The sequence below is a fragment of the Ammospiza caudacuta genome, chromosome 4 (genome assembly GCF_027887145.1).
Source record: "Ammospiza caudacuta isolate bAmmCau1 chromosome 4, bAmmCau1.pri, whole genome shotgun sequence".
NCBI classification, from domain to species: Eukaryota; Metazoa; Chordata; class Aves; order Passeriformes; family Passerellidae; genus Ammospiza; species Ammospiza caudacuta.
Window position 1 is genome coordinate 74,767,991 of NC_080596.1, and position 27,082 is coordinate 74,795,072.

The window sequence follows — 27,082 nt, forward strand, 5'->3', positions numbered from 1 at the left end:
TTATTCAAATAGAGCTGAGAATTGCTGTCATCAAACAGCAAATGCATCTTGGATTGTGTATTTGCAGTGTCTGACAATAGGCCAGTTTTCAGTGTGATTGGGTGTTTTGATGGCACCTTGTCTAGCTAAGGCTTTCTTGTCTGGGCTCAGAATAGAGAAAATTACCTCTCTGGGTGCTTCATCCAACTAAAAATGCATGATTTAAGGAGACTAATGGGTACCCAAGGCTCCAGGCTGAATAGCTCCCAGCTTCTGTTGGAGTCCACAGTTTTTCATTCTTAACAACCCAAAAGCTGCAGAAAACATAATCAAGATGTTTCTGATCCACAATCCCGCGGAGCAATTAAGCTTCCAGGAAGAATTATTTAAGATTTCAGTCATTTTTCTGGCTGTCTTTCAAATTTTGGAGAAGTTTGACATTAATTAGTGGTCATTAGCAAGGTGGAAAAGAAGTTAGTGACATCATTCTTACAGTAATATTGCTTCAAATAAATGTTTATATGGACTAACAGGTGTTAAATCTTCAGTAACTTGTAAAGTGTTTCTTTCTTCCTTTAGAATAAATTGGAATATGTTTTCTAATCTGCCTGGAAAATGCTAAAAAGGTTTTCTGTTTATACTTTGGAGCTATTCAAATGGGAATACAAAGCACAAGGCATCTGCTACACAAAATATTAATTATTGCACGGAATACTATTCACTGGAGGAATTAGAGAAGGCTTAGAAATATTCAGGCTAATATTTTTTAATGGTTGCTTGGAGTTAAGCTCCTTAATCCATATTTGCCTTTTTAGTGAGCTGAACTGTTTTTTCAAGTAGTGTGGAGCTTTCAATTCTCATCAGTTTGCTGTGTCTTACATGAGTTATCACCATCATTCTGTACAGATCCATTCAGGCCAGTAGGATTAGGTGTATGTCAGCACAAATCCCAGGAGGGCTTTGCAGAGCCTGGGCCCTCAAGTTTTTAATTTTGCTTGCTGCAAATATTGAAGAAAAGGAAGCAAAAAAATCCAAATTCGCACATAACACCGCGAGACGAAGCACATCAGTGCTTCAACACGAAAAGTAGGAGGGTGTGCTGATAAATGTCATTTATTTACTGCTGTGCTGTCCTTTGTCCCAGCTCCGGAAGGCAGTGATGGATCACATCTCAGACTCATTCCTGGAGACCAACGTCCCTCTGCTGGTTCTCATCGAGGCCGCCAAAAGCGGCAACGAGAAGGAAGTGAAGGAATACGCTCAGGTCTTCCGTGAGCACGCCAACAAGCTGGTGGAGGTGAGTGCTTGGTGTCCTTGTGGTTTTGGCTGACCTTGAGATGTGCCAGAGAGTTTTTTTTCCCCAGCCTGGTAACTGAAGAAGGAGTTGGGATTATTTTTGTTTTGGTTTTCAAGTGTGGTGGTGTTCACTTCCCTCTTCCCCCAGAGTGAGGGAAGAGACGAGAATCTTGATTCCATGTTTCAGAAGGCTGGTTTATTATTTTATGATATGTGTACATAATATTAAAACTATACTAAAAGAATAGAAGAAAAGATTTCATCAGAAGGCCTGAAAGGAATAGAAAAGAATGATAACAAAAGTTTGTGATTCTCAGAGTGACTGTGATCGGCCATTAATTAGAAACAACCAACATGGACCAATCAAAGATGCACCTGTTGCATTCCGCAGCTGATCATTATTGTTTTTCTTTGCCTCTGAGGCTTCTCAGAAGAAAAAAATCCTAGCAAAGGGATTTTTCAGAAAACATCATAGCTACATTCAATGTTCTTTATTTTTCTGTTATCTAGAATATTTTTTTCTCTGACCTGCCAAGGTTTGTCTGGCAGGTTGGATTGAGATACTCTGCCTTCAGAGGCAGTGTTATTTTTTATACTAAGAACTACATGTATATAATTTACAATAATCTCTCAATACCTATCACTTATGTTAGACAGTGGATTCCTACTTTAAACTAATCCAAAAGTGCCATCATCACTTAGAAGATGGAGGCTAGGAAGGAGGGAGAAGGACAAAACACACCCAAATTTGTTTATCTTGGGACTTCGAGCCCCTATTCTAAAAACTCCAAAATTCTACTTTTCACCTTGTGACAAACTAACCATCATTCTGTTTAAACTTTTGTGCCTTGCAATTCTTCGTATAAGGTTGGTAATTTTTTCTATGCATCAAAATCAAAGGCACCGGGGTGTTGGACTCTGTGCCAGGGTCTCTGAGCCCCCTGGCAGGGGCTCGAGGCATCCAGGACAGCCAGAGGGATGTCCTGGGTTCCAACAGTAAGTGACCTTATTGACACAGCCAGGTTTCCTTCTGGCACCCCCAGGAGAGGCAGGAAAAGTTACAGACTGGGAGAAATGTTAGAGGTCTTATTTCAGGAGTTTTGGTCAACTTTACACCGGTGATGGCCCCAGAAATGTTTGGATGACGGGCAGAGGAATGGGCTGTTTTATAGTGGTTCATTAAGGCAATTGAGCATGTTAGAAATGGTGTTTGCAGCACTTTGTCAAAAGGCATGAGCAGCAAGAATTAAATTTCAGTTCAGCTTCACTAACAGTACAATTGAGCTGAATGTCCATTAAGTAAAAAGCCAAATCAGTGCTTCACAATCTGGTCCTGGCCCAGGACTGCTCTAGACCTAATTGTCAGTCTGAACTGAAATTGGGAAAAGGACCTACAGAGAAGGCACAGCCTTAAGAACATATATGGTCTTGAAAAATCTGTAGTTCATATATAAATATATATATATATATATATATATTTATAGTACCTTCTCTTTCTGAAGAGACACACTGTAAAGTCAACCAGTGATAATTACAAGTCTTCAGGGATGATATTGAAATAGCTTTATTCTACCACGAAGAGTATAAAGTATAATGATTGAAACCTTGAATACTCATGGAATGGACATTTAATAAAATTATTATAATGTTCATTTTGGCTTGCCCTCTGAGAATATGAAAAGTGCTTGTGTTTTTAAAGAAAAATATAACTCAGTGATTTGCTCCATAACATTGTGTGGCATTTTTCTGCACTAGCAATGTTTTGAAGGCTTTGTAGCCCCTTTGCAACATATTTTCTTGTCACAAAATCTGCTGTTTAACAAAGGGAAATGCAATTAGGGAACTACTGATCTGACAGGTACTGAGCTACATCTGAATGACTTCTGTTAAATCAGGACTCATCCTAATCTGTAGAGCCTGAGCTAAGGCAATGAATAAGGGTTCCTTGGTTAATGTTGACTAAATCTGGATAGTTCCCTGATAAAATAAGTGTCTGGATGTTTTTTTTTTTTACAGTGGATGTGTGTTTTTGTGTTTTCACATGTTCTAGAGCATCTCATTCTTGCCACGTACCAAACAGGGAGTCAAGGTACCTCATTCTGCCCTGGAAATCAGGTGTTTCCTATAGTACTTAACTTGTAGGTGCCTAAAGGGAGGTCTTGGGGGTCTAAAATCTCTGTACAGTGCTTAATCCAGTAATTTTTATTGCTGTTGTCTGCAAGAGGATCACAGGGCTGTCAGCAACCTTCCCTCCCAGCCCCTGTGTAGATGCAAAGATTTATTGCTGCCTCCTTGTGACTGGAGCTGTGGCAATGAAAAAAAAGAAATAGCTGGTAGGTGTATAAAGAGAGGGAAAATAAACCCCAAACAAATGGAAAACCCCTCCACAATGTTTGTTCATCGTTATATTATAGTGGCAGTGGAGTTGTAGGCTTATGTGCAGTGAACATATGTGGGGTTAGTGTTATAGCACTCACATCCTCCACAGATTTGCAGAAAAGTGCTGCAATGACAGGTTTAATAGCATTATTAAAAAAGTTAAAAATAACTAAGTGGATATTTTAAAAATATTATAAGAGGTAATGGCATAAAAGGAGGAAGAATACCTTTTAGGGGTGTAGTTAAAAAAAAAAAGAGCCAAAAACTCCCTGCCAGAAAAACCCACAACTTTAATGGGAAGAAGAAAGAACTGTAATGCTGTTAAACTGTCAGAGGGAGAATTTAGGTTTATTCTTAGGAGGAAATTCTTTACTGTGAGCATGGTGAGACCCTGCTGCCCCCATAAAAGCTGCCCCATCCCTGGAAATGTCAGTTTGGACATGGTTTGGAGCAACCTGGGCTAGTGGAAGGTGTCCCAGCCCATGGCAGGGGTGGAACTGGATGGAATTTAAAGTCCCTTTCAGCCCAGGGCATTCTGTGAATCTATGAAACAAAAAATGTTTCAATTATATTGGTTTTACAAGCCTAACATTACATTAGATTTGTATTTTAGACCAAACTGGAGGCTGGTTAATGATTTTTGGCATGTAGTTAGCTTGTACCCCACCAAAAAGGAACAATTTTGGTATCAATAGATGTCTCAGGGCTAACACCTAATATTTTTATTCCATTATGGCTGTTTCAGACTATTAAAAGCAGATTCTTAATTGAATTCTGTATATCTGTGACAGCTGGTACTGGCTTGTGGGTGCATTCTTACTTTTTTCCAAGGATGGGTTCTTTTAGGTGGATCTTGCCCTTTTAATAGTAAGAACTATTTCTGCTTCAGGTAAAAAGCATCTTGAAAAACAAATTTCTAGTGCAAGTGAAATTTTTAACCCCAAATTTCAAGTTCATCAGTCTGCAGAAGCAAATATGTATTTGGAATATATTTATGTCCCTTTTATACTAGATTTTTGCACTTCAAATAGTTTCATCATTTTTACTTACTGATGCACAATGGAACCTTAGCAGATGGACTTCTCTGGTTTTGTGGGTCAAGTATCTTGCAAATAGTAAAGTGTGGTTTAAAGATGAGCCATAATCAAGTGACTGTGAAATGTAAGATGCTTTCCCAGGCACGGGGCCAGCATTGCTTGCTAAGATATGCAAACACAGCTCTGCTGAAACGCGTGGAGTTGCACTCGCTCACGGTAGAGGAATTTGGCACTGCCACTTCAATGCTGTGAAAATTCTGTAGTATTAATTATTAATTTTGAAATCTGAATCTGAATTTTTTGGATGTCCTACCAAGCTCAATAGACAGCCTGTCAAAAGGTCAGGAAAAAATAATACGTGTTTTAATGTTTCTTTACGTGAAACCTGCATTTTTCCATCCTGAGGGGAAAAAAATTGCACTTCTTGATATTTGTTGAATACAAATGGCAGAATTTTCTCTGCATAGCCAATACATTTTTAAAAATGTATTTTGTCAGCTTGAGCCTTAAGGAGGTTAAGTTTCTTTTATAGTCCATATTGCAGAATATTTAAATCTTCTCTCAAAAGCCATTTTCATTATATGATATTTTCCCTTCCCTACCTCTTACCATAACATTAATATCAACAAAGATGGATTGTCATTTTTTGAGACATTCACTGACAACTAGATTTGTCTATGGGTTTTGTTGGAAACACAGAGTGAGGTGTCACTTAACTACAATGTAAATCATACAAATAAATCAAATTGTCAGACAGATTCTAGGGGTAAATCATAATAATATAATAAAACAGAATTTAGATGGTACCAGTTCAGGCTTGGATGGGTAACTCTTTTCCTTGCAATGTTTTTTCACAGCCATTTCTCAATTTTTTTTCTGCCTTCTGAAACTGAGGTTAGAGAAATGATGGTGCCTTTCCCGGTCATGATCTTTACCTCATGAATTCCTTTATGTTTTTTAAGAAATTGTTTCCAATGACTGAAAGTAAATTCCTGAGTTGTAATGCCAACTTCAGATGTGACCTTAGGAAGTCATTTTACTTTTCTACCCAAGCACCTTCATTAGTAGCATAAGGTTAATGACAGATAATTCTAATATCTACCACACAAAGGCACCTGACTGATAAATCAGCTCAGATTTATTCAATGCATCTATTAAAGCACTATATGGAGGCTAATAATTAATTTTCGTTGTTCTGTTTACTAGAGGTTCTATGGTTTAACTGTTGGTCCCCTGGACTATTTCTAGAAAAATTAAATTATTAAATCTAACAGGTTTTCCTGGTTGATGAAATTCAGCATCCAGTAAATTCTTAAGAGCCATGGTAGCAGTCTGTTCAGCTGGAATTCAAATTATAGTGGATTTGATCAGACTTTCCATTCTCAAAAAAAGGATGGGTATAAAAAGATATTTCTACTAGTTGTTTCACTTTGAGGAGTTTTAATGCTTTGATGGAAATACTTCAGCTTTTTGGTGGTCAGTGAACATCTACAAGAGTTAAACTCAGTTGCTTTATTCTTATTTCCAACAAAATCTGAATGAAGAGGTGTTTTCTTCTTCAGTATGAACTGATGAAGCACCATATTTAAAGCACTTAAAGATCACCTTTTCAAAAGTCCCTTATTACTTTTGCATTAATTGATTTTTTTTATGAAGAATTTTGTGGAGCCCACATGGATCTGTCTGTTTCACCTCATACAAAATTAAAAGATTTCTGGAGACAAAACAAATAATCAAAGTTGCCTTTTAAGAACACCTGGCCAGTGGAAGAACTGAGTTAGGCAATGGTTTATGGTGATTTAAAGGGGATGTAATGAGAGAACATAAATAATATCATAAGGTTGGGTGGTAATTTGTAGCAGATGAAATCTAACAGCTCCATTCTGGTTTTGGTTTATAGTCTCTCTATCCATTAATTTTTCAGGACCCTTTAATAATTTCCCCCATGTAATCGCCACTTTGAAGAGGGTAATGGGGTTGCTTTGGGGCAGTTAGGGGCTTGGGGTTTTTAATTTTACAAAAAAAAAAAAAAAAAAAAAAAAAGCAGAAAATAGTTTGAACTTCTTTATGAGACACAATTCAGGCAACCTTTCATTTTCTAAGAATTGAATTATTTGGAGCTCCCTAATTCAGACTGATTGAAATCTTTCCCATCATAAATGTGAGAACAGGTTTATATGCTGAAGACAGGAGAGGAGAAAAATCCATTGTAAGTGTCAGCAATGCACACAAAATAAGCAGCTGGGCCTGCTTAGTGACCCCTTCTTAGCTCAATTGGTAATGAGAGAAAAGGAGCAAAATTGTGAAAGGTTTTACTCTGGTGATCGACAATGGCTTTAATCTCAATTTACATCAGCATTAACAGAACTAATATCCAAACAGTGTTTTTTCTTTCCAGAAATAACTTTCAGAAAACCAAAAAGAACTCTCAGAAAACCAAAAAGTCTTAATTTTGCATTTCTTATTTGCTTGATAAGAAATGCAAAACTAGACCTTCTCCTAGGGAGTGGGGATCTCTGTGTAACTCTGCAATGTACCTGAGGTCAGTGCAGTGCTGGGAGTTCCCCTTCCAGGTGGTGGCCTTCACAAGGAATGCTGACAGTGTTTTCTTTGTGCTTCTGTAAATATTGTATAAATCCATGTACTGACAGATTTTAATTTAAGACAGAACCCAGAGGAAGAGGCCTAAACAAAAAAATTGGCTCATTTATTTCTGCAACTTCAGTTCAAGGAACAAAGACTGTTCCTGCTGGTATTTTCACACATACTTGACATGTTCTATTCTTTGTTTAAGTGCACACTGCTGCTTCATCAGAGTACACACCTAGCTGTTGGCTTCTGATGATGGAGAAAAAGTGTCAATATTCTGACATAGCTTCTGCATCCAGCTTGCATCCTGAAAAATGTGCACATCCCTGGCTTTACTCTTACAGACAGATCAGTTTTTACTCTGCTTTTTTCTTTTAGCTGACATTTAAGCTAGATAAGAAGTACAATTTAGGAAGTGGTAATCCTTGCTTCTAATCAAGGAGTGTTAAGAAGGTCATAGATTAGTTTAATTCAAGCTCTTCATTCAAGTTGAGAGATTATATTTGAAATCACAAAGCTGTGAGCTACCTTTGTGTCCTAGTGTTTCATCTGCTCAGTTTTAATTTCCATCCCAGACCTTTCTTCCCTGTGTGTGCAGCAGATGTTCCTAATTCCTGGTAAACACCAGGAGTGCACTGACATAGCTAAAGCCACAATCCACTTATTTGCAGTGAGACAATGAGAAGTTTGGACTCTGAGAGTGAAGTTCCTGAGTCCTTCCTGCAGCCGGATCTCATGTCTGTTTGTCCTCCTTTGAGGCAAAATGAGCTCCAGTTCTTTCAGGATAAAACTTTCTGGTAATGGGTGAACTCTTTATCCTGCTTTTTTTACTGACTTTAACCACTGGATATTGGTATTCCACTGGGATCCATGCCAGCTTCATCTTCTGGTGTCTCAATTAATGCTGAAGTCGCTCTCTACAACTTCCTGAGGGGTGGCTGTGCTGAGCTGGGGGTCGGCCTCTTTCTCCGGGCGACAACAGATAGAACAAGAGGACACAGTCTCAAGCTGCGTCAAGCAAGATGCAAGTTAGAATTAAGAAGGAAATATTTCACAGAAGGAGTGGTCAGATACTGGAATCATCTACCCAGTGAGGTGGTGGAGTCATCATCCCTTGAAGAATTCAAAAAAAGACTGGATGTGGCACTTGCTGCCATGATCTAGTTGAACAGTTAGAACATCGACTGGACTGGATGATCTTATAGGTCTCTTCCAGTCTTGAACTTCTGTGATTCTGTGATTCTGTGAAATGGAATCAAAGCCCCTTAGACAAGGTGAGACACAGAAACAGGTGCTGCTTTGTGGCTTTTAGAGCCTCTGCTGTTCCTGTCTCTGAAGAAGAGAGGTTATTAAAGGAGGTAGATACTCAGTGAGTATCGAAGGAGGTGAATACTCATGGTCAACACTGGTTTTGTGCAAAAGCCAGCAGTGCCTTCAGGATGTGAGGCTCCATCCCCAAGGCTTGGTGAGGGAGCAGTGGCAGAGCCTGTGATCTCTAAACTGCACTGCTCACACAGAAATAGGGGGAAATGAAACGACTGGACATGGAGAACTTGGCTACAGATGCTGATCCCTCCACATCTGCCCTTGGCAGATTTCCAGTGAAACCAAGGAACCAGGATGGCTGAAAGGGGCAGGAGCTTCCTTATCTCATGGCTACTTTGGCAATATAACTGTCCCCAAAATTTCTTCCTATCAACGCCTGAGTAAGCAATCAATCACACCAGAGGCAGTGAGACTATTGCCATTGCCTTGAATAATCATTTTCTATTCATTTGTCCCTTTTTTCTTAGACTGCTGCACTCTTACATTTCACAGCAACACCAAAAGGGTTGAAGGATAATTTTATTTGTTCACACATATTTCTGTAATGTAAATAAGAATCAAATGCTACATGAAGTTAAGAACTTGTGGGAAATGGTGATGGTTTTCTTCCTTCCCAGGAGAGTACAAGATTAAAAATTAAATTTGAAAAAATACTAACTGGGAAATTGCTGCAGAATCCCCCATGCCAACTTGAAAGCATTTTTAGCTTTGGGACTGTAAACATAAAGCCAGTGCTGGGCTGGTTCTGTTATCTGATTTCCTAGAGGTCATTATTTGTTAACAAATGACTTATCATGTGGTTTTATTCATTGGAAAAAATGCTGGAGGATTTCCTATCAACAAAAACGTGATGCAGCCACTTCTTCATATTTTTTTTGTAATCCTCTTACATTTCTATCTGTTCTGTATTACTTATTTTCATGAGAAATACTTGGTTATCTCCTTGCAGCAAAATTTATTGGTAATAAGTTCCCAATATTTTCCAGTTAACTGATTTTTTTTTTATAATTAACTTTTAACTGTGCTTATTTTATGCCTCTTTAAAATAGATAAAATCAAATTACTCAATTTTTCATCACTAATATTTTAAAAATATTCTTGTAGTGAATAACACCCTCTGAGCAGGGGACTCACTTCAGTCTGATCGTGCTCTGTGCTGTGTGATTCATATTTTCCCAAAATAACAGGACTCCTACAAGCTCCAGTATCCATTTATGCCTACAATCCCGTACAATCTGATCACACCCCAGTCTCTGTGATTTATAACTTGTTAATAATACAATCAAGAGCACTTGGTACTTTTGTTAATGAACTGATTATAAATAAGGATTTAGCATAAATTAGGGATTTAGCTCCTCCAAACCAGTTGTTTGAATTTGTAACCTTAGTTTACCATGGTGCAGTGCAACATCTGGCATGTTGGATGTTCTGAAAGGATTTTTTTCTATACAGCCCCACCTAACTGACCTCATTCTTTATTTTTTATTCTCATATCCTGTTTGGTACAGTGTTTTATTTGTGCCCTAACCAGAACTGATGTTTTTCTCTTGTGCTTCTTTAAATGGGTACCTCAATGTGTCTCCTCAAACCTGTGTGTTGGATAAATTTTTGCTACTGAAAACAGGTTAACATTTTATTACTCTATAAAAAGTTTAGCATCTTGGCCTTTGTTCTGTGATGTATTAGCAGGGTTATATTTCAATCATTAAATATTAGCCCTGTGCTTTTACATGAGCATCTTACAGTGCAAGAGCTTAATTAAATAGCCTGTCCTAGAGCACAAAGTGTAAGGGAAATAATGGGAATGGTGGGGAATGAAAGGATGACATACAGGAATCTAATCTGTTTTTCCAAAATCACAACAAAATAAGAAAATTAAAGAAATAGCTCTGATTACTGTAGAGCAAGGGAATTTGTCATTAACAATTGAGCCATTTCAGGGCAGAAATTGACGGGGAGAACTACATAAAAAGTCAGAAAGTTTAGTAAAAGCTGTAAATACTTCTGAGGAAACTGAAAAAAAATATTACAAGGAAATAGTGAGTCAGAAATATTGGAGAGCATTCAGACCTGCTCAAAAATTAGTAGATATCCAGAGAAAATGCATGTCAAAGATTTGAGCACAGAACAGCATGTTAAATGATGGAGTTTTGAACTGATGCAGAAGAAGAAATTGTAATCCTTTATCTAGAAATGTCATGATCTTGAACAAAAGTCGCAGCAGTTTTTATGTAGAAAGATTTTGCAAGCAAAATACACATGTCAAATATTCAAATACAGCCCACCGAGTAATAAAACTGATTTGTTAATTTATTAATCCAGAACAAAATATGCATCTAAATCCCAGTATCAAGGGACACTGGAATTGCACTGGAGTGTCTCTGTTGCTTCGGCTGATGCAATGTGTGGGTCACAGTGGATTTTACCCTGGTTTTTCCCCTCTGTCCCATTAGGTGGGTGCTAACAAGCAATGTGGTTATGGTAAACCAGTCCTAGGCATTTCCCACATTGCTTCTTTTGTGTGCTTTCCTAGAATTCCAGGTGTTTCCAGGAATAAAAAGCACCTTTTGCCATTTTGGATTGGTTCAGTAACTGATGTTGTTGTGTTTCGACACCAATATTCTCAGCCTGGAGAGGCCTGGGCAGCTTTAAACTCTTTTTCTGTCAAAGCAGATCCTGAAAATAAGAAGTGGAGTCAGATAAACCATGTCTTTGTTTCCCCCAGGACAATTGTTATTTGGACAAAATATTCATCTCTTGCTGGAAGCTTTTGCTACAGAATTGCATGAGGGAAATTTTAGGAGAAATCAGGATGATGATATGGATGGACACAGATCAGGCTGTGAGAAATAGTGATCTGGGAGAGCTCCTGGGGCAAGAACAGGTTTGAGGGTGAATTTTCAGTGAATTTATTCATACCTGCTTGCAATGCTGCTGCTGGATGTCAAGCACATATGGGGCTAGATATTTTTTTCTCATATTTTTTGTTTTAACTTATTGACAACCCATGGATTCAAGAAGAAAATTCATCATGTCATGTAGATATGGATCCAGAAAGAAAGCATTCTTAGTCAGAATTATCCTAGGTGAAAAGTTGAGCTCGGTTATGAAGGAGAAGACATGTTGGAAAGCCTCATGAAATAAAAGAGCAGCAAGCTCATTTAGAAAATACCTAGATATTACTGAGTAAAATGCCATAAACCTAATAACAAATCTCCCTATTGCTTAAAAATTATTTTTTACAATAATTAAATTTTCAAAGATAAAACAAACCACCTCACTATTCTTCTAGAATAACATTTGAACAAGTGTGTGGATCAGACTTCACTAGAAAATATTTTATGAAATATTGATGGTAATAAAGGAGGACTGACTCCATCACTTAGCCTGAAAAAAATCATTGCTTTCATTGGTTGCTTTATTTCCAGGCTTGGCCTTCTGAAAATCAAATAAAACAATTAAGTGGATTTTCTTCAAAGTCCCAGAAAGTTTTTCTTATGGCCTCAGAGCAGGCAGCAGCAACTTCAGCCTGAGGACAACTTCTTAAGGAACTTTTAAGTAGCTTTAGAAAGGATTTTAGCATGAAAGCATAATCTCAACAGTAAGTTTAGTTTCCCAGTACACAGGTTATAAAACTCCTGTTTTCATAATCCTGAAGTGCTCCCAAGACTTCAAAAGTTGAGGAGAAGTGGTTCTGTAAGCCTTAATCTCCTTACAATATGTTATGCTTGAAAAAGCACGAGATAGAGAAGGGAGGGCAAGTCCAGATTTTATCAAGAGCTGCACTTGCTGCAGCCCAAAGGTTTGGAGGCTTCAGGTCTTGCTTGTGAAGGATGAGTGACTGAATCACCCTAATCTGGGGTCATTGTATCTGGGTGACAGTCACTGCTTTGCAGTGAGAACCTCTTATCACAGAGCCAGACATGGAGGTGCTGCTGTCTCCTCCTACTCTGTAATTTCATATTCCTGCCCTTTGGGGCACCAATCAATGGGCTCCAGGTTTTCTTTTAGTTGTAATGAAATAAGGACAGTTTTTGATTGTGTCTATGCAGAGCGTGCAGCACATGAGCTGTTGCCTTCCCAAAACGCAATTTGTACTGTTCAGATCTTCAGGGCATTTGGAAATATCAAGATTTGGATTTATCATGGCCAAGGAAACAGCTAAGAGCAGCCATGAGGTCTGAAACCACATTTGTGACATGACTGAAAGTGCCATGGGTACTTTATTGTTACAGGAATTGTTCCTGCTGCAGTGTCAGAAGGAGCATGGAGGCATTCAGCATTGTGTATTAACAATGAAACAAAGATTTTTAAATAGGAAAAGGGGAAATGAAAAAGAAGCAATAATGATATTTTATTTGACTCAGTCCTCACTGGGATTATTATTCTTATTGGGATCCTAATATAGTTGTGGAGTTTATTCAGGAGAGGAAAATCACTGAGGCTTTGTGGGACCCCTCTCAGGTAACAAAAGTGTCAAAGGACATCCCTTTGAACAAAAGTGTTTGTTGATTTTGTTGGTTTATATTCTAAAAATTGAAGTGTAGATAGGAATAGCTGCTACTGACCACAGTTCTTACAATATTGTATTATATTAATTATAATACAGTATTATATATATTATACATACATACATATTTTATATACAATATTATATATTGTAATACAATCACTATTAATATTAAACCTCTAATCATGCATGGTATTCCAGCTAATCACTGAATTATCATAACACCCACTGGTTTAAAGAAAGTAAAACACTTAAATAACACAAACAGGAAGCTGCAACGCTTCACATTCCCAGTCTATGCAAGAGCAGATGAATTTTTGTACCTTGGCTTGCACAAAAATACCTCAGTATTTCTGTAGTCTCTGCCCATTTCAGTGGATCCTGGTAAATAAATAAATAGGAGGAACAGATCACTGGCAGCATTATACAGAAGGTTCTACATCAATGTAGGTATTAATTACACTCATTTCTGACAGATGATTTTCAAAAGCCTAACAGATAAAAGCATTAAGACCATAAATCATTAATTTAATCTGATTATTTCCAGCCAGTCCTTTATTTACTGTCTGCTCAATTAAAAATTGAGGTTAATGAATCTTTCAAATGTACTATAATATTCTAGTATTCATTATGTCCCCTTCCACCCCAGGTAAAAATCTGTCTTTTTTTTCCCCTTTTCCATCCCTTTTTTCATTGGAGAGGCAGTCCTGAGTCACACCATATATTTTCATTTCTGAAAGTCGTTGATAGCAGTTTTCCCATCTGAAATGTGCACAGAGAATGAGATGGCAAAAAGCCAGGCAGCAGCAGGAGCTCTGGAGAGCAAATGTGCAAGAGCAGTTTTACCTTGGTCTTACCTTACAGCTTTCTGTCTTTGCCTTTTGCTGCAGAAGTTACCTTCCTTCTCATCCCTATCATGGCCATAAACCATCTTTTTTTTGAGTTTTATTTCTAATAAAACTCAGAATTCTGCTGAGAAACTTGCATTTCTGTCCCCATTTTTGAAATTTCCTGATTTGCAAAGGAATGAGGTGTTACCCAAACATACCCAAAATTGGTAGCAATCATCAGAATGATTCATCATTTTTATGCATCACAGTTAGAAACACAAAAAAAATCCTTCCCCAGTGGTTTTGCTGAGTCCAATCCCATTCTTTGTTGTTACCTGCTTTCATAAAGTCTTTTCTCTTGTAGAGGAGAATTCTTTCCAACAGCTTCAAAGCAGAATAGCAATTTTTATTCTTTCCTTTTTTTTAATATTTGACACAAATAACTTTGGCATTTTGCATGCTGTAGGTGAACATGTAAAACAAAATGTTTAGTTGGGATAAAATGATAAATCTTCATCCATCTTCACAGACACAATGTCACTGTTCATCAACCAGGACTAAATCCAGGCCTTGACTGAAGTTAGAACAACAACAGCTCAGGTTCTCTTTGGGTGATGCTTCTTGTCTAAAACACTTTTTAGTGCTCAAGAGCACCAAATGTCTGTCTTGAATCAGTTTTGGGGGTTTGGAGTGTTTTCTTCTGGGTTTTTTGGGTTTTTTTTTTTTTTTTTTTTGGTTTTTTCGTTGGGCTTTTTTGTTTGGTTAATTGTTTGGGGTTTTGTTTGGTTGGTTTGGTTTGTTTTTTGGGTTTTGTTTTTGTTTTGTTGGTCTGTTGTTTTTGTTGTTGGTTTTTTTTTAAACTCAGAATGCTTTTTTAATTTAATCATTAATATGATCTCCACTTTGTAAGCAATATCCTATTAGTGAACCTGTGGCAGATAGGTAAAAAGGATCTGATATTGTGATTTCTATCAGTGAGATTTTCAGACTCCTTGTTCCAATTTCTGCATTTTATCCATAATATCTTTTGACTTTTGGTTGACTTGTTATTTGCATGTCACTTAAAATAGTAGTCTAGATACAAGTGAGCACAAAACTTTAAGCATTTAGAAACCATTAGATGCAGCCTACTCTTTACTATATTTAAGCCAGTAAAAGTAAACATAGTAGACTTCCAGGATTAATTTTAAATAGCTAACACACAAGACAAAGTTAATTTTGCCCAAATTTTGCCTGTAACCTTTTAGATGGCTATTGTCTGTACCCTCTGGGACAGCACAGTGAGGAGATGGAATTTTAGAAGGTGTTTATCGTCATCCCAAAGTAGAGGAATCAGGCAAAGTACATGGGATGCATTGACTGAAGATCCCCTTCTCCCTTGGGCATCTTTGTAGGGATCTGCCCTCTTTGCAGCTCTCCCTTGGATGCTTTCTGTTATTTAAGGTAGAAAGCTGTTAGAAATCATCCAGGGGAAGAGCTGTGGAGGTGGAGAAGGCTCTGGAAGAGAAGCTGGATGAGGAACAGTTGCTATCACCTGGTCTGTTGTGTCTGGAGGAGATGGGTCAGACCCCATGAGGGTCTGCAGCTCCAATCTCTGCTCTCTGTGACAGGGACAGGACCCAGGGAAGGGCTGGAGCATCAGGGGGATTTATGTGGGATATCAGGAAAGGTTCTTCCCCCAGAGGGTGCTGGCACTGCCCAGGCTCCCCAGGGAATGGGCACAGCCCCAAATCTGCCAGAGCTCCAGGAGGGTTTGGACACCACTCCCAAGGATGCCCAGGCTGGGATTGTTGGGGTGGCTGTGCAGAGCCAGGGGTTGGGTTTGATGATCCTTGTGGGTCCCTTCCAACTCTGGATGTGTGGGTCCTAGACAATTATGGGCAAAAAAATGTCTTTCAGACAGCTCATGATGTGTTGCATATGGTGAAACCTCTGGAATAACGAAATTCATGTCTGTGGCAAAAGCTTTTCCCACAGAGGATGCTGCTCTTTCCTGTGGTGTTCTTTGAAATCTGCCTTCAGTTTCTTGCAGAGGGGATGTTGTGTGCATGTAATTGCCTTCTGGTGAGAGCTTGAAATGCTTCATTTACATCAAATCCTTCCCTTGTAATAACACCAACATATCAAGTCTCTTTGCAAGTGAGTCAACCAGTGGCTCGTGTGCCTTAGGGGAGCATCAGCATTTCCCACCTCATGCAGGCTGAAGTTTTTTTATCTGATATTTTCTTTAAAGCTGCAGCAAAAGAATAACATCCTGGAGCCACTGCCCGTGGTCAGCTGGATCTTCACCTGCTTGAGCTCCCCAAGCTTATTTTAGTTTGCAGTGTCTGTCAGAGATGCTCCTGTTTCCATCTTGTCTGCGTGGAAAGCTCTGTTGGCATGGAGCTGTAACACAACAGATGGGACATGCTGCATCTTGGCTGACCTCTACTTGCAGCATTTAAATAGCTAAACTGGTTTTATTACCATAAAATAAACTTCCAAGAACTTCTTATGCTCTAGACCAAGCTAACAAGTGCCAGCTGCAATTGGAATAGCTGAGGAGGGAAGTTTTTATAGAGGTTTTGTGGGATTGGAAGAGATTTCCATTGATTTTAGTGAGAACCAGAGGGATGAAATGCTTGGAAAACTTAGATTTTCTTCCAACCCAGAGGAGGAAGTGAAAACAACATTGTTAGGAGTGCACGTGGATTTTATTATTAAGAGATTCTAAAGTTGTGTTTTCACTGTCATTGGAAAGAGACTGGGGACAACCAGGGCTTGGAACATTGGCACCTGAAAATTGTTGCTGCCATTTCAAGCAGGTTTTCTCTTTGGTCTCACTGTTCTGTTGTTTTCAGTTCCTGATGCCCCCAATTTCTTTGGGATTTACCCTCCTTTTTTAGGCTGATTGTAAGACCAATAGCTACCAGCTCTAAATCTTTATTTTCTAACAGAGAATTCCAGGAGGAACTCGGATACTCCACTGCAAAACTGAGGGATGCAATCCCCTCCAGAAAAATAAACACTAGAAGTGTATATATCTAGTAAAATGTAAAAGGCAGGAGTTACTAAAAGCAGTTAAAAAGTACCCTTGGCTTCTGAGGGAGGGACAAAGGTCTCATTAACATTTTCTTACCCTTTTTCAACACTTCTTTGTCTTTAGAGATGATTATTAGTACACCTTTCCACGTCCTAGATTCATTTTTCATACATGAATTTAGGCTCCATCCTTTTGGCTCCTGTCCCATTTGTTGGGTGGGAGTGTGAATGCACTCAGCTAACACTGATTGGGAGCTTGAATATTAAATATAGATATATAGAGATATAGATATATATATAATCACTGAATCATATTTTTAAAAATGTTTGACACATTCTTTAAAGTTGAGCAAAATCTGTTGTATTTTAAATGCTTGTATTTTAAAATACTTTTATTTAAAAAAAACAAACTGAGGTAACACAGCAACATTTTTGAATGCTTGCTTCCTTTGGGCTGCTAGGAAATTATCATGTGCTTTGTACAAGGGCTTTTATTCTAATTTCTTCAATTATACCAACTACAAATGTTACACACACAGTTACAGATACAAGCAAATAGCATGATCTGATTACAAAGACCTTGGAAAACTGATTTTCCTTTGTCAGATGTAAGCACACTATTAAGTCTAGTTTAGATGGCATCTTTGCTTTTCAGTCTTCAAAAGAAGGACAAAAACAACTTTATGCAACTAAATAATACAGATGCTTTCAATTGAAGTTATTAGAGTAGGGAGGCAGAAATCTATTTTTTTTACTCACTGATCCTTTTCACTACAGCTTTTTCTGCACTGGTTTTTATACTTGTTTTCATTCTTCCTGTGTGAATTTTTCTTCAGTAATATAAGAAATAAAACCAAGCTCTTGTGTGTTATTCTCCATGTCTTGTCTAAGCGTGACATTTTTTGTTGTAATACAGATTTGAAAATAAAAAAAAGCCCAGCTATATTTGTGTGCATAAAGAAATGGAAATCTGAATCTTACAAGACTTATTTAGTCTTTATTGAGATGATTCATAGAAGGCGTGGAGGAGAGAGAAATAAAGGAACTGTTCTGTGACTTGAAACTCCACTTTTATTTCATAAGCAACTTTATTACAAAGTGAAGAATACATCTTTGTTATATAAATAATCATCTTCAAGAAGTTCTTCTGGTTAAATTAAATTTCATGTTTGTGCCTCATTCTGGAACTCTGTCATGCTTATGATAGTTATCATTATTATTTTTTCATCTTGATGTCTAAGAGAGCCTTGTGGTAGAAGACAGGGCAGAATTAAAATTTGAAATAATTAAATTTTTCTCATAGGATATATGAGATGCTGCACTTAGCAGCAGAGCAGAATCCTTGCTAGGAGGGTGGAGGAGGCTGCCTGTAGAGACAAACAAGACTGAGACAGCTAACAAACAAACAAAAATCCTAAACAGGAGGCAATTAAAACCCTGATTATAATAGGCTGAATGTCAGGCAAACGAAGTGTGACAAAGTAAATAATCATTCAAATTCTCTAAATATTCAATAATCTAATTTCTAATTCCATGCCAGTTTCTAATCTGTGAAATCCAGAAAATTTCAAGCTCGACATCAAAGAGCAATGTGAAAGCCATTCCAGAATTTTATTCCCAAAATGACCATGAATCTTTTAAATTTTGTTTTGAAAATGCTACCAGAATGTGAGGTTCTTTTTTCCTCCCAAGCACTTACCTTGGATGCATTTATAAAACATTTATAATGTTCTATTTCCTCAAACTTCCTGGGAACTCTTTGTGCCTCTCAGTTTCTGCTCCTCTTTTTACACATACTGAAGTTTTTCAATGGTTTGCATTAACAATTCATTATATCTTCTTAAATTATCACTATTTCTTCAACATCTTTATCTACTCCTGTCTTGATGCTTTAGTTCTGATCTGGTTTATTTAGGTTTTAAAGCTGCTCCCACAAATATGAGTTCTACAATAGATTATTATCTGTGCTTGTAACCTGTCAGGATTGTTATAATTCCTTCTGATTGATCAGGCAATAGAATTTCTATTTCTGCTTAATCTTTTCCCTGCTCTGCAGTCACTTGATCTGATGGGCATCGAGGAAATCCAGGTTTCTTTGGAAGTTCCTCAGTGAATTAAGTCCAAGCCTTTTGGCCTTGCAGATATATCTGTAATTCTGAATAAAGGAGGATCAGAGAGCTCATGCAAGAGCTGAGATAATTCAATGGAATTCTCTTATTTAACAATGCAGGTATAGGATAATATCTCTTTCTAAAGCAGTTTTTTACATCCCTTGTTACAGGAGTGAGTTACACTTTAAGGGAAGATCTACTGGGAGCCCATGGATAATCTGAAGGGATAGTGTTTAATCATTTGTGGAAATCACTTTGTGCCTGGAGACTCTTGTGATTCTGCCCTTGAAAAGAAAAGTTCCTTCCCAGAAAACTGTTTGTTGAAATGTGCACAGGCAGAATGATCATGATAAGGGCACTAGCAGGTGGTATTTAATCTGATTTTTTTCCCCCCCCACCTCATTTTTTGGTTATGCTGTTTTAACCATTTTACAACATACTGCCATGTATTTTGTCATGTCAGTGAAAACTTCAGGAATTCATAAAATATCTCAGAAGCTGGAGCTCTCAGGTAATTGATGATAATGGTTTGATAAATATACCTGCATTTACAGCATGAGATTATATGGGGCTGAAAACTGGCAGGATGGTGCACCAGAATGTCAGTTCCATGAAAATTTTCAATGAAATTAGCACTGAAAAATAAGACAGCTCATTAAATGTTTTGGTTGATGTTAGATGCTAACCTAAACACTAAGAAAAGAGCCTTGATAATAAAGGGTAAAGCTGGCAGGTAAAAGCAGTGGGTTTATGGAAAAATAACAGAGGGAGCAACTCAGAAGCTGCTGAATGAATCCATAAAACTGCACAAAAAAATCTCCTGACACCTCTAAACAAATCTACATTGGGAATGTTAAATACAGAAATGCATATTGTATAAATATAGATTTGAATTATTCTGGAACCTGGGACTTGAGAGAAGCTGTGTGAAATATCTCCTATGAATGTTTTCCTGGTAAGAAATACACTTTTATGTCAATATATTTGTAACATATTGGATTTGGCCAATAGGAATTTACTTGATATCAACCTGACACAATTTTTTGGTGATTATTTTTCTTTGCAACCACCAGACAGAAAACAAAAATTATTTAAATAGCTATATTTTTGGCACATATTTCATATACAGATCATATGTCTGGCACAATTTCTTTGTTTTTATTCTCTTGTCATGAAAAAATTTTCCTGAATTTGTCATATATGTTTATAATCAATTGCAACCCTCAGCCATATATATTTTCTACCTCAATTACAATAATGATCTGGAGGAAAAACACAGGATAAATTACTGTATTAGTAACATCTTTTGAAATTGTGTGGGAATTCTTGCATATTTTAGAAACTTGGTCGTGTTTCCTGCAGTAGTGTGTAATATCAAACATAATGCCCTGACTAATTGCTGTTGGAACTGTTTTACTCATCCCCCTCAGTTTTGTTTAGCTGATATATTCTTCACTTCCTTCCCTAAGCTGAAATGTGGAAATGTCAGGGTTCTTCTGTAAACAGCTCATAAACTCTGGTATAAAAACCACCAGACTGTTCTGGGTAAAAAAAAAAATTAATTAATTGAGAGTTTGATAAAAAAAAAGCCTATGAATAATAGAGAAAATAAAGTTGATCCTGATAAGTATTTAATGCATGCATTAGGGGGAAAATGCAATAGCAGGTTGACATTATGATCTTGGTTATTTCTTTATGTAATTTTATTTTTTTTTTTTGTGTGTGTGTGTGTGTGTGCTTAGAGAGCCACATTTGCCCAGGAGTGAAGGAAAAAAATTTTCATTTTTAGTTTTCTGTGCTTATCTTCCCTGTGAGGGTGTTGATGCCCTGGCACAGGTGCCCAGAGCAGCTGTGGCTGCCCCTGGATCCCTGGCAGTGCCCATGGCCAGGCTGGGCAGGGCTTGGGAGAGTGGAAATTGTCCCTGCCCATGGCAGGGGATGATCTTTAAGGTCCCTTCCAACCCAAACAATTCTGTCATTCTTTCCACCTGGAAGTCAACAGACTGAGACATGTGATCTATGATTTCAGATAGAAAGGAAATCCTGTGTTTTATGTAGGTTGAAGAAACATAGAGTTACTTTATTTTTTACAAAAATAAGCTAATGCTATTAGAAAAAGTAGATATGGTAGAATTTCTGAACTCTATAGCAGTTTAAAGCAGGATCATATACTATCAGCATAAAGGATTGTGTGTAATTACTCTCTTTAAATAAATTTTGCTCACTGTTGAAGAAATACACCATTTAGCAAATGCTGACACATTCTCCTTTTTAAGACATAAATGGTTAGATAGGATTGCTTTGATTTTCAGGAACTAGAATTCCCTTGCTTTAGCACTTTTATCTGCTTTAGCCTGAGTTTTGCCAAAGGAATGACTGTTTTATTTCAAACACGCTTTGAAGGAGGTTCAGAATTATGTGCAATTGATTGTGTTTGGATTTGGAACAAAACCTTTGCTGATTTTCATTAAATTTCAAAGGTTTTTCTGCATAGTGTTTAAACTTTGCTACAAAAGGCAGTGGGGAGAATTGAAAAGTGCTCTGGAGCCTGTCTGCAGAGGTTAAAGCTGTTTGTGCAGGCAAAGCATGGGAATAGTTCAAGATGTTTAAAAATTAGGTTGTACAAGGATGGATAAATACTAACTCTTCTTCCCACCAAATTCCAAAATCAATGAGACACCACTGCTATTGGGGAGGTGGAATGGGAGAGAACAAAGACTTTTACCTGCTGGAAAATGTCACCAGCTGAGACCCTTTGGTACAGAGGTTTTTCCCTTGGCTCTCTCGTTTGTGCTGTGAGAGAAAACCAGATTGAGACTCTGTGAATTTGGTTTCCTACAAATTGCTCTGATCTGCTGGAGCCAGATTTTACTGCTAAGGCAGAGTGAAAAACCCAAGTGTTCCTTTGGCTGCAGAAAGCATTAGTAACCCGAGAGCCTGAGTAAAAATAATTGTAGGGGTTTTGTTGACTGGATGAAGTTGCAGAAAAATGAATGCATTTTGGGCACACAATTTTTTAATCACTTAGAGGAACTGAGTTTCAAATTTATAGTATTACAGACAGAAGATGAGCCTCTCTTTTGGAATTACATTGCCCTTCATTACCTCCTGTAATGTGGAATTAGCTTGGAAAAAATTGTGCAGCAGCAGGAAAAATATTCCAATTCTTATTGTCTCTGGTTCATCGTAGTGAGATTTTTTTTTGTTTGTTTTATTTTGTTAACAGACTAATGCAGATAGAGACATCACTGCCAAGTTAAAATGCTCTCCCAGTTCAGACAGGCAGATTATTATCTACCTTTTTACAGGGGACATGAGGTTTTAACTTGTTAAAAGCAGAAAACTGCTTGATAGCAGCAGCTGGGCTATCAGTAAATATTAAGGAGGATTATTCTCCTAGTTTGAAAACAGCCTGCAGTCCAGAAAAGAAACTTCAACTCCAAAATCCTCATGAATTGGATAGGATACTTCTTACTGGGCTTGGGTGGGAATTCTTTTCTAATTGGCTTATCCAGTGTATAAAGGAAAGTTTTTCCCTCAGAGCAAACAAAATGAGAGAGTTTATTTAGCTGTTTAATAAATGTTTAGTTATTTAATTTAATAAATTTACTTCCTGTTCTGCAAGTAAGGATTAGACAGCTTATAAAAAACTCTCAGGGAGCTGCTTGAAGCTCGTGGTGTTGGCATTTGTTCTGTTTTCACCCTTATTTAGGGAGTTTTATGGAAATCTGTGGTATCATATACAGACTTTGGTCAGCAAAGCAATATCATCACTATGAGTGCAGGAAAGAGCACAAGATTGTCACATTTTGCCCTTACACACTCACCTTGCATATTCTGATGTGAACATATAGAGAACTGGGCAGTAGAGGCTACAATGCCTCGAGGAAAAGAGCCATTTATTGAAGGAAAAATGGAATTTTGGTTAATACACGAGTGCACTTCTAACATGAGGAACAGCTCGCTAAAGCCAATGAGTGATTCTGGAAATGGATAAAAATGCTTCAAAATACCTGAGAAGCTTTCACCAGCATATTTGGGCATCTAAATTCCAATTTGAACAGCATTTCTTAGGAGAAAGAGCTTCCACTTGAGCCCTCTCAGCAGCATATTTGGCATTTGACTGAGGACTGAGGATGGGCTTCAATTGCAGTGTGTAAATCCAGGGTAAGAGCATGAGTTCAGTCCTGTATGTCTAATTATATATATATATTATTCATCTGTATGGAGATGAATGCAGTACCTGCCCTATTTCATATTTAGGATTTCACAAAGGCAGATTTATTCCTGGCTGGAATGTTTGTTTGAATGCCAGTGTCGAATCTCAGCTGGAGTGTTAAATGTAACTTTGAGTGTCAAATGTTACTTTGAGTGTCTGCAGTTTGAATTTGGGTTCCTCTAGCCCGTGTAGATGAAACCAGCATTTCTCAGGCTGTTGAAACACTGCAGGGTTTTTATTTTCCCCTGCCATAAATCATGTGAATTCAAGTAGAACATTAAGACTTTCAACTTGACCGTGTTTGCGTTTAAGCCTTTCTCTTGAAATGAGATCGAGATATTAAATTTAAATCACCTCTGTGCTCCCTTCTCAAATTGAATGCTTGTCTAAACTGGGAATAACAGAATGTGAAAATCAGCTGTTCCTCTGTGAACTTCTGAAATGAGTAATGCTGATCTTAAATACACCAGTGTTTTCTCAGCATCAGATTTCAAATGTTCAAATATCCTCAGCACAAGCCCATTTGCCTTTATTTATACTGGGTTTTGACAGCTAGGAAACAAAAATTGAGGAATTTTTGACCTCAATTGATAAACTGGAAAATATTTTGTGTTTTTAAGTTTTAATATTTAAATACTCGTGAATGGCTGCATAACTATTGGTATATGTGTTAGGATATTTTTCGGATATCACTTTTGTGTCACCACTCAGTTCTGGTGATTTTACCTCATTTCTTGATGAGCTTCTTAAGACTGCAGTGTAATGTTGGTGTTAATATCCTGCAGACAATTTGTCTGTCAATCCCTCAGAAAAGGTGGTTTCTCAGGTGGGACTTGCCTAGGGTAAGTTCTATTTCCATTGCCTCAGAAATGGAATTGATTTCCTTGAGCTTCCACAAATAAACATTTTCCACAGCTGTTACCCCAAAACCACTGAGCTCATTTCTCCTGTCACTCACACCAGCATAAATCAGGATTCATTCTCTTGTGGCAGGTGATCCTGTAATACAAAACACACAGAAAGAATCAATAATTTGATATATCAGAAACATATTTTTGGAGAAAGACAGAGGAAAAAGTTAGGATTAAAGCTTTTAGCAGTGAGAGGTTGGAGCACCTGCTGCCTTTTGGGACCTGTAGTTACTGGGAGGAACCCCTGAGGCACAGCAGCTGTCAAGGGCTTTAAAGAGCTAAACAAAATATAATGGCAAGAAAGTAAAGAATTTATATACACACACTCATATATATATATGAGTGTGTGTATATAAATATATATATATATGTATATAAATATATATATATATAAAAATATATTATATATATATATATATATAATTAGCTTCCTGACAGTAAGGAAAAAAAGTGTATTTAAGAGCTGAAGCAAAAAATACTCACCTGACTCTTTGGCTGATTGTTATTCTGACTTCATTCTAATGCAGTTCCTCCTGTTCAATATCAGTTTATAAAGCTGTGTTCACTGACCCCCAATAACTAACAAATCCCTCTATGCTGCTAGATGAATAAATTCCAGTTTGTGGTAGTGCAAATGTGTGCTGATGGCTGTTCAGTGAATACATGGCACATTAACCATTAAAAGAGTTGAGGTTTAGAAGAATAAAAGGACGTAGGATTGATGCATTTCTGTAATACATTACCCATTATTTATGGTGGCAAGGGTATATACATTTTTATACAGACTATGACATACTCTTTGGCCAGCAAATCATACCCTGTTCATGCCAGTGAAAGAAAAGCTTTGGTGATCAATTGTCACATTTAGAAAATATTATTTTACTATTCGTTTCAATACATGGAGTGGCACTACAGAGACACTTGTACATAGAGTGTCTTGAACATTCTGGAATGCCATTGTGCAGATGGAGAAGTGAAAGCACAGAAACCATTTGTGTTGTTGGTGGATTGATTGTGGAATTCATTTCATTCAAAGCTGCAATTCACAGACCAGAGTGTGTTCTAGGAGCCAGGGCTGAGGTAAATCACTGCAGTTTTTCTGTTCCACCTGAGCTGAGGATCTCCAGCTTTGTCCCAGGGGATGGATTGAGTGAAGAGGCTCCATCGTTTTGTGTGAGGCTGGATGGGGTTTGTGTCTGGATTGAGAATTATTGAGTGAGACAATGAATAGAACCTTTACTGTGGAAGTGCTGAATTGTTTATTTCTAGTTGCATTTGACCTCCCTTTATCTCTTGCTCCCACACATGTAACCTATAAATTCATATTTAAAATTTGCTAACTCTTTTAATGTGTTCAGGGCTTCTATTGCTGTTCCTCACTCTAAGAACAGAGATTGGTTTTCAGAATTGAATTGACTGCAATCCACTTTAGATAACATGAGTAGAGATCAAACTTTCATCATTATTTTTGCATTGTCTGGGGAGTCTGAGCTATTACAGGCATCTGAGTGGAGACAGCAATAACACATCAAACACACCAGAGCATGTCACCTGTTCTGATGATACAAAGATGTTCTCTGAGAGAAAGAAAAATCCTTCAAAGATATGTTTTATTTTTTCTTTGATCTTCCAAGTGCATAAAGATACTGTAAGAACCTGGGTAACGTAGCAATTTAATTTAAAAGATTAATTTTTAGACTCAACCAATAATCCTTTGGGTCATGTTCCAAGCACAGAAATGCGCATGCAAAAAAGAAAGTATGAAGAGGTTTCAAAACTTTTTTTAGCTTAAAATGTGATCTCCACTGGTGGTATCTTCTTGGTATATTCCATTTTAAGGGTTTTTTGGATTTTTGGGGTTTTTTTAAGGTCCTAAAGTTGCGTGAATTTACTATAAGCAAAAATAGTCCTAATAGATACAAATATACTGTACAGTAGGTAAATGGGATTTTTCCTTGTTCTCTTCACTCACAAATTTGAACAGACCAGATTTAGTTTAGCTCACAGAGAGTCTGCAAAGGAGAAATGTGCAGAGATGTTTATTGAGCTGAGTTTTTTTTATTTTCCTGTCGCTGTCATTACTGAATCTCTTCATACCCATTTGAATGGGCCCTGAGCACAGAGTGGAGCACACTCCTTGCAGTTGGTGCAGTAAATCTGACCTCATCACACACTGCTGCTGTTTGTTTTCCCTAGTTAAATGTTCCATGTACAGAAATCCCTACAACTGCTATCAGTGCAGGCTGTAAGTGAGGCAAACACCTGCCAGCAGTGGTTCAGGCACTGCTGATGCTGCTCTCAGACAGGAGCATCATCTGCCAGCTTTCCTTTCAGCTCCAATTTCCATAACTTGTGGTAGGATTATATTAATGTCAGTGCAGAGACGTGGATGTTCTGTGGTTTCCGTAAAAACTGATCAGACTTAGCCACAGTGTTCCCAACATTGAAATAAATTGATTTGCCTGCTCCAAAAGAAGGACAGAGGGTTTTTCCTCACTTGCTTCACAGATGGGCAACCTGTGGGTTAAAAAAAAATTAATACAGGTAGCATCCATCACCTAACCTGGACATATTATTGAGTGAAATTATCAATTATCAAAGCAGAACGGGAGAAGATTTAATAATGCTCCATTTTATTGTATATGTCCTTGCATTTTCTTTTTTTTTCCCCTTCATTTTTTTTTCCTCTTCCAGGTTGACATCTTAGAAATCATTTAATCTAAAAACTGTTCCTGGAAAACTGAATAATGACCTGTAATGTGATGAAAGATAACTTCCCTATAACACAGGGGGGAAATGTACTCTCATCATTCCTTCACCTGGGACTAATTTTAGAGGTGATTTACTAAAAGGTTCTTGCAGAAACCTGAAACC

General features: G+C 37.6%; 1 protein-coding gene across 1 annotated transcript in view; it reads left to right on the forward strand.

Moving 5' to 3' along the window:
* Positions 1 to 27,082, forward strand: part of CTNNA2 (catenin alpha 2) — a 483,346-nt gene that overhangs the window by 380,213 nt on the left and 76,051 nt on the right. Inside the window, exon 9 of the mRNA XM_058803073.1 lies at positions 1,124 to 1,276. Coding sequence (XP_058659056.1) covers positions 1,124 to 1,276 — 153 coding nt within the window. The remainder of the gene's footprint in view (positions 1 to 1,123; positions 1,277 to 27,082) is intronic.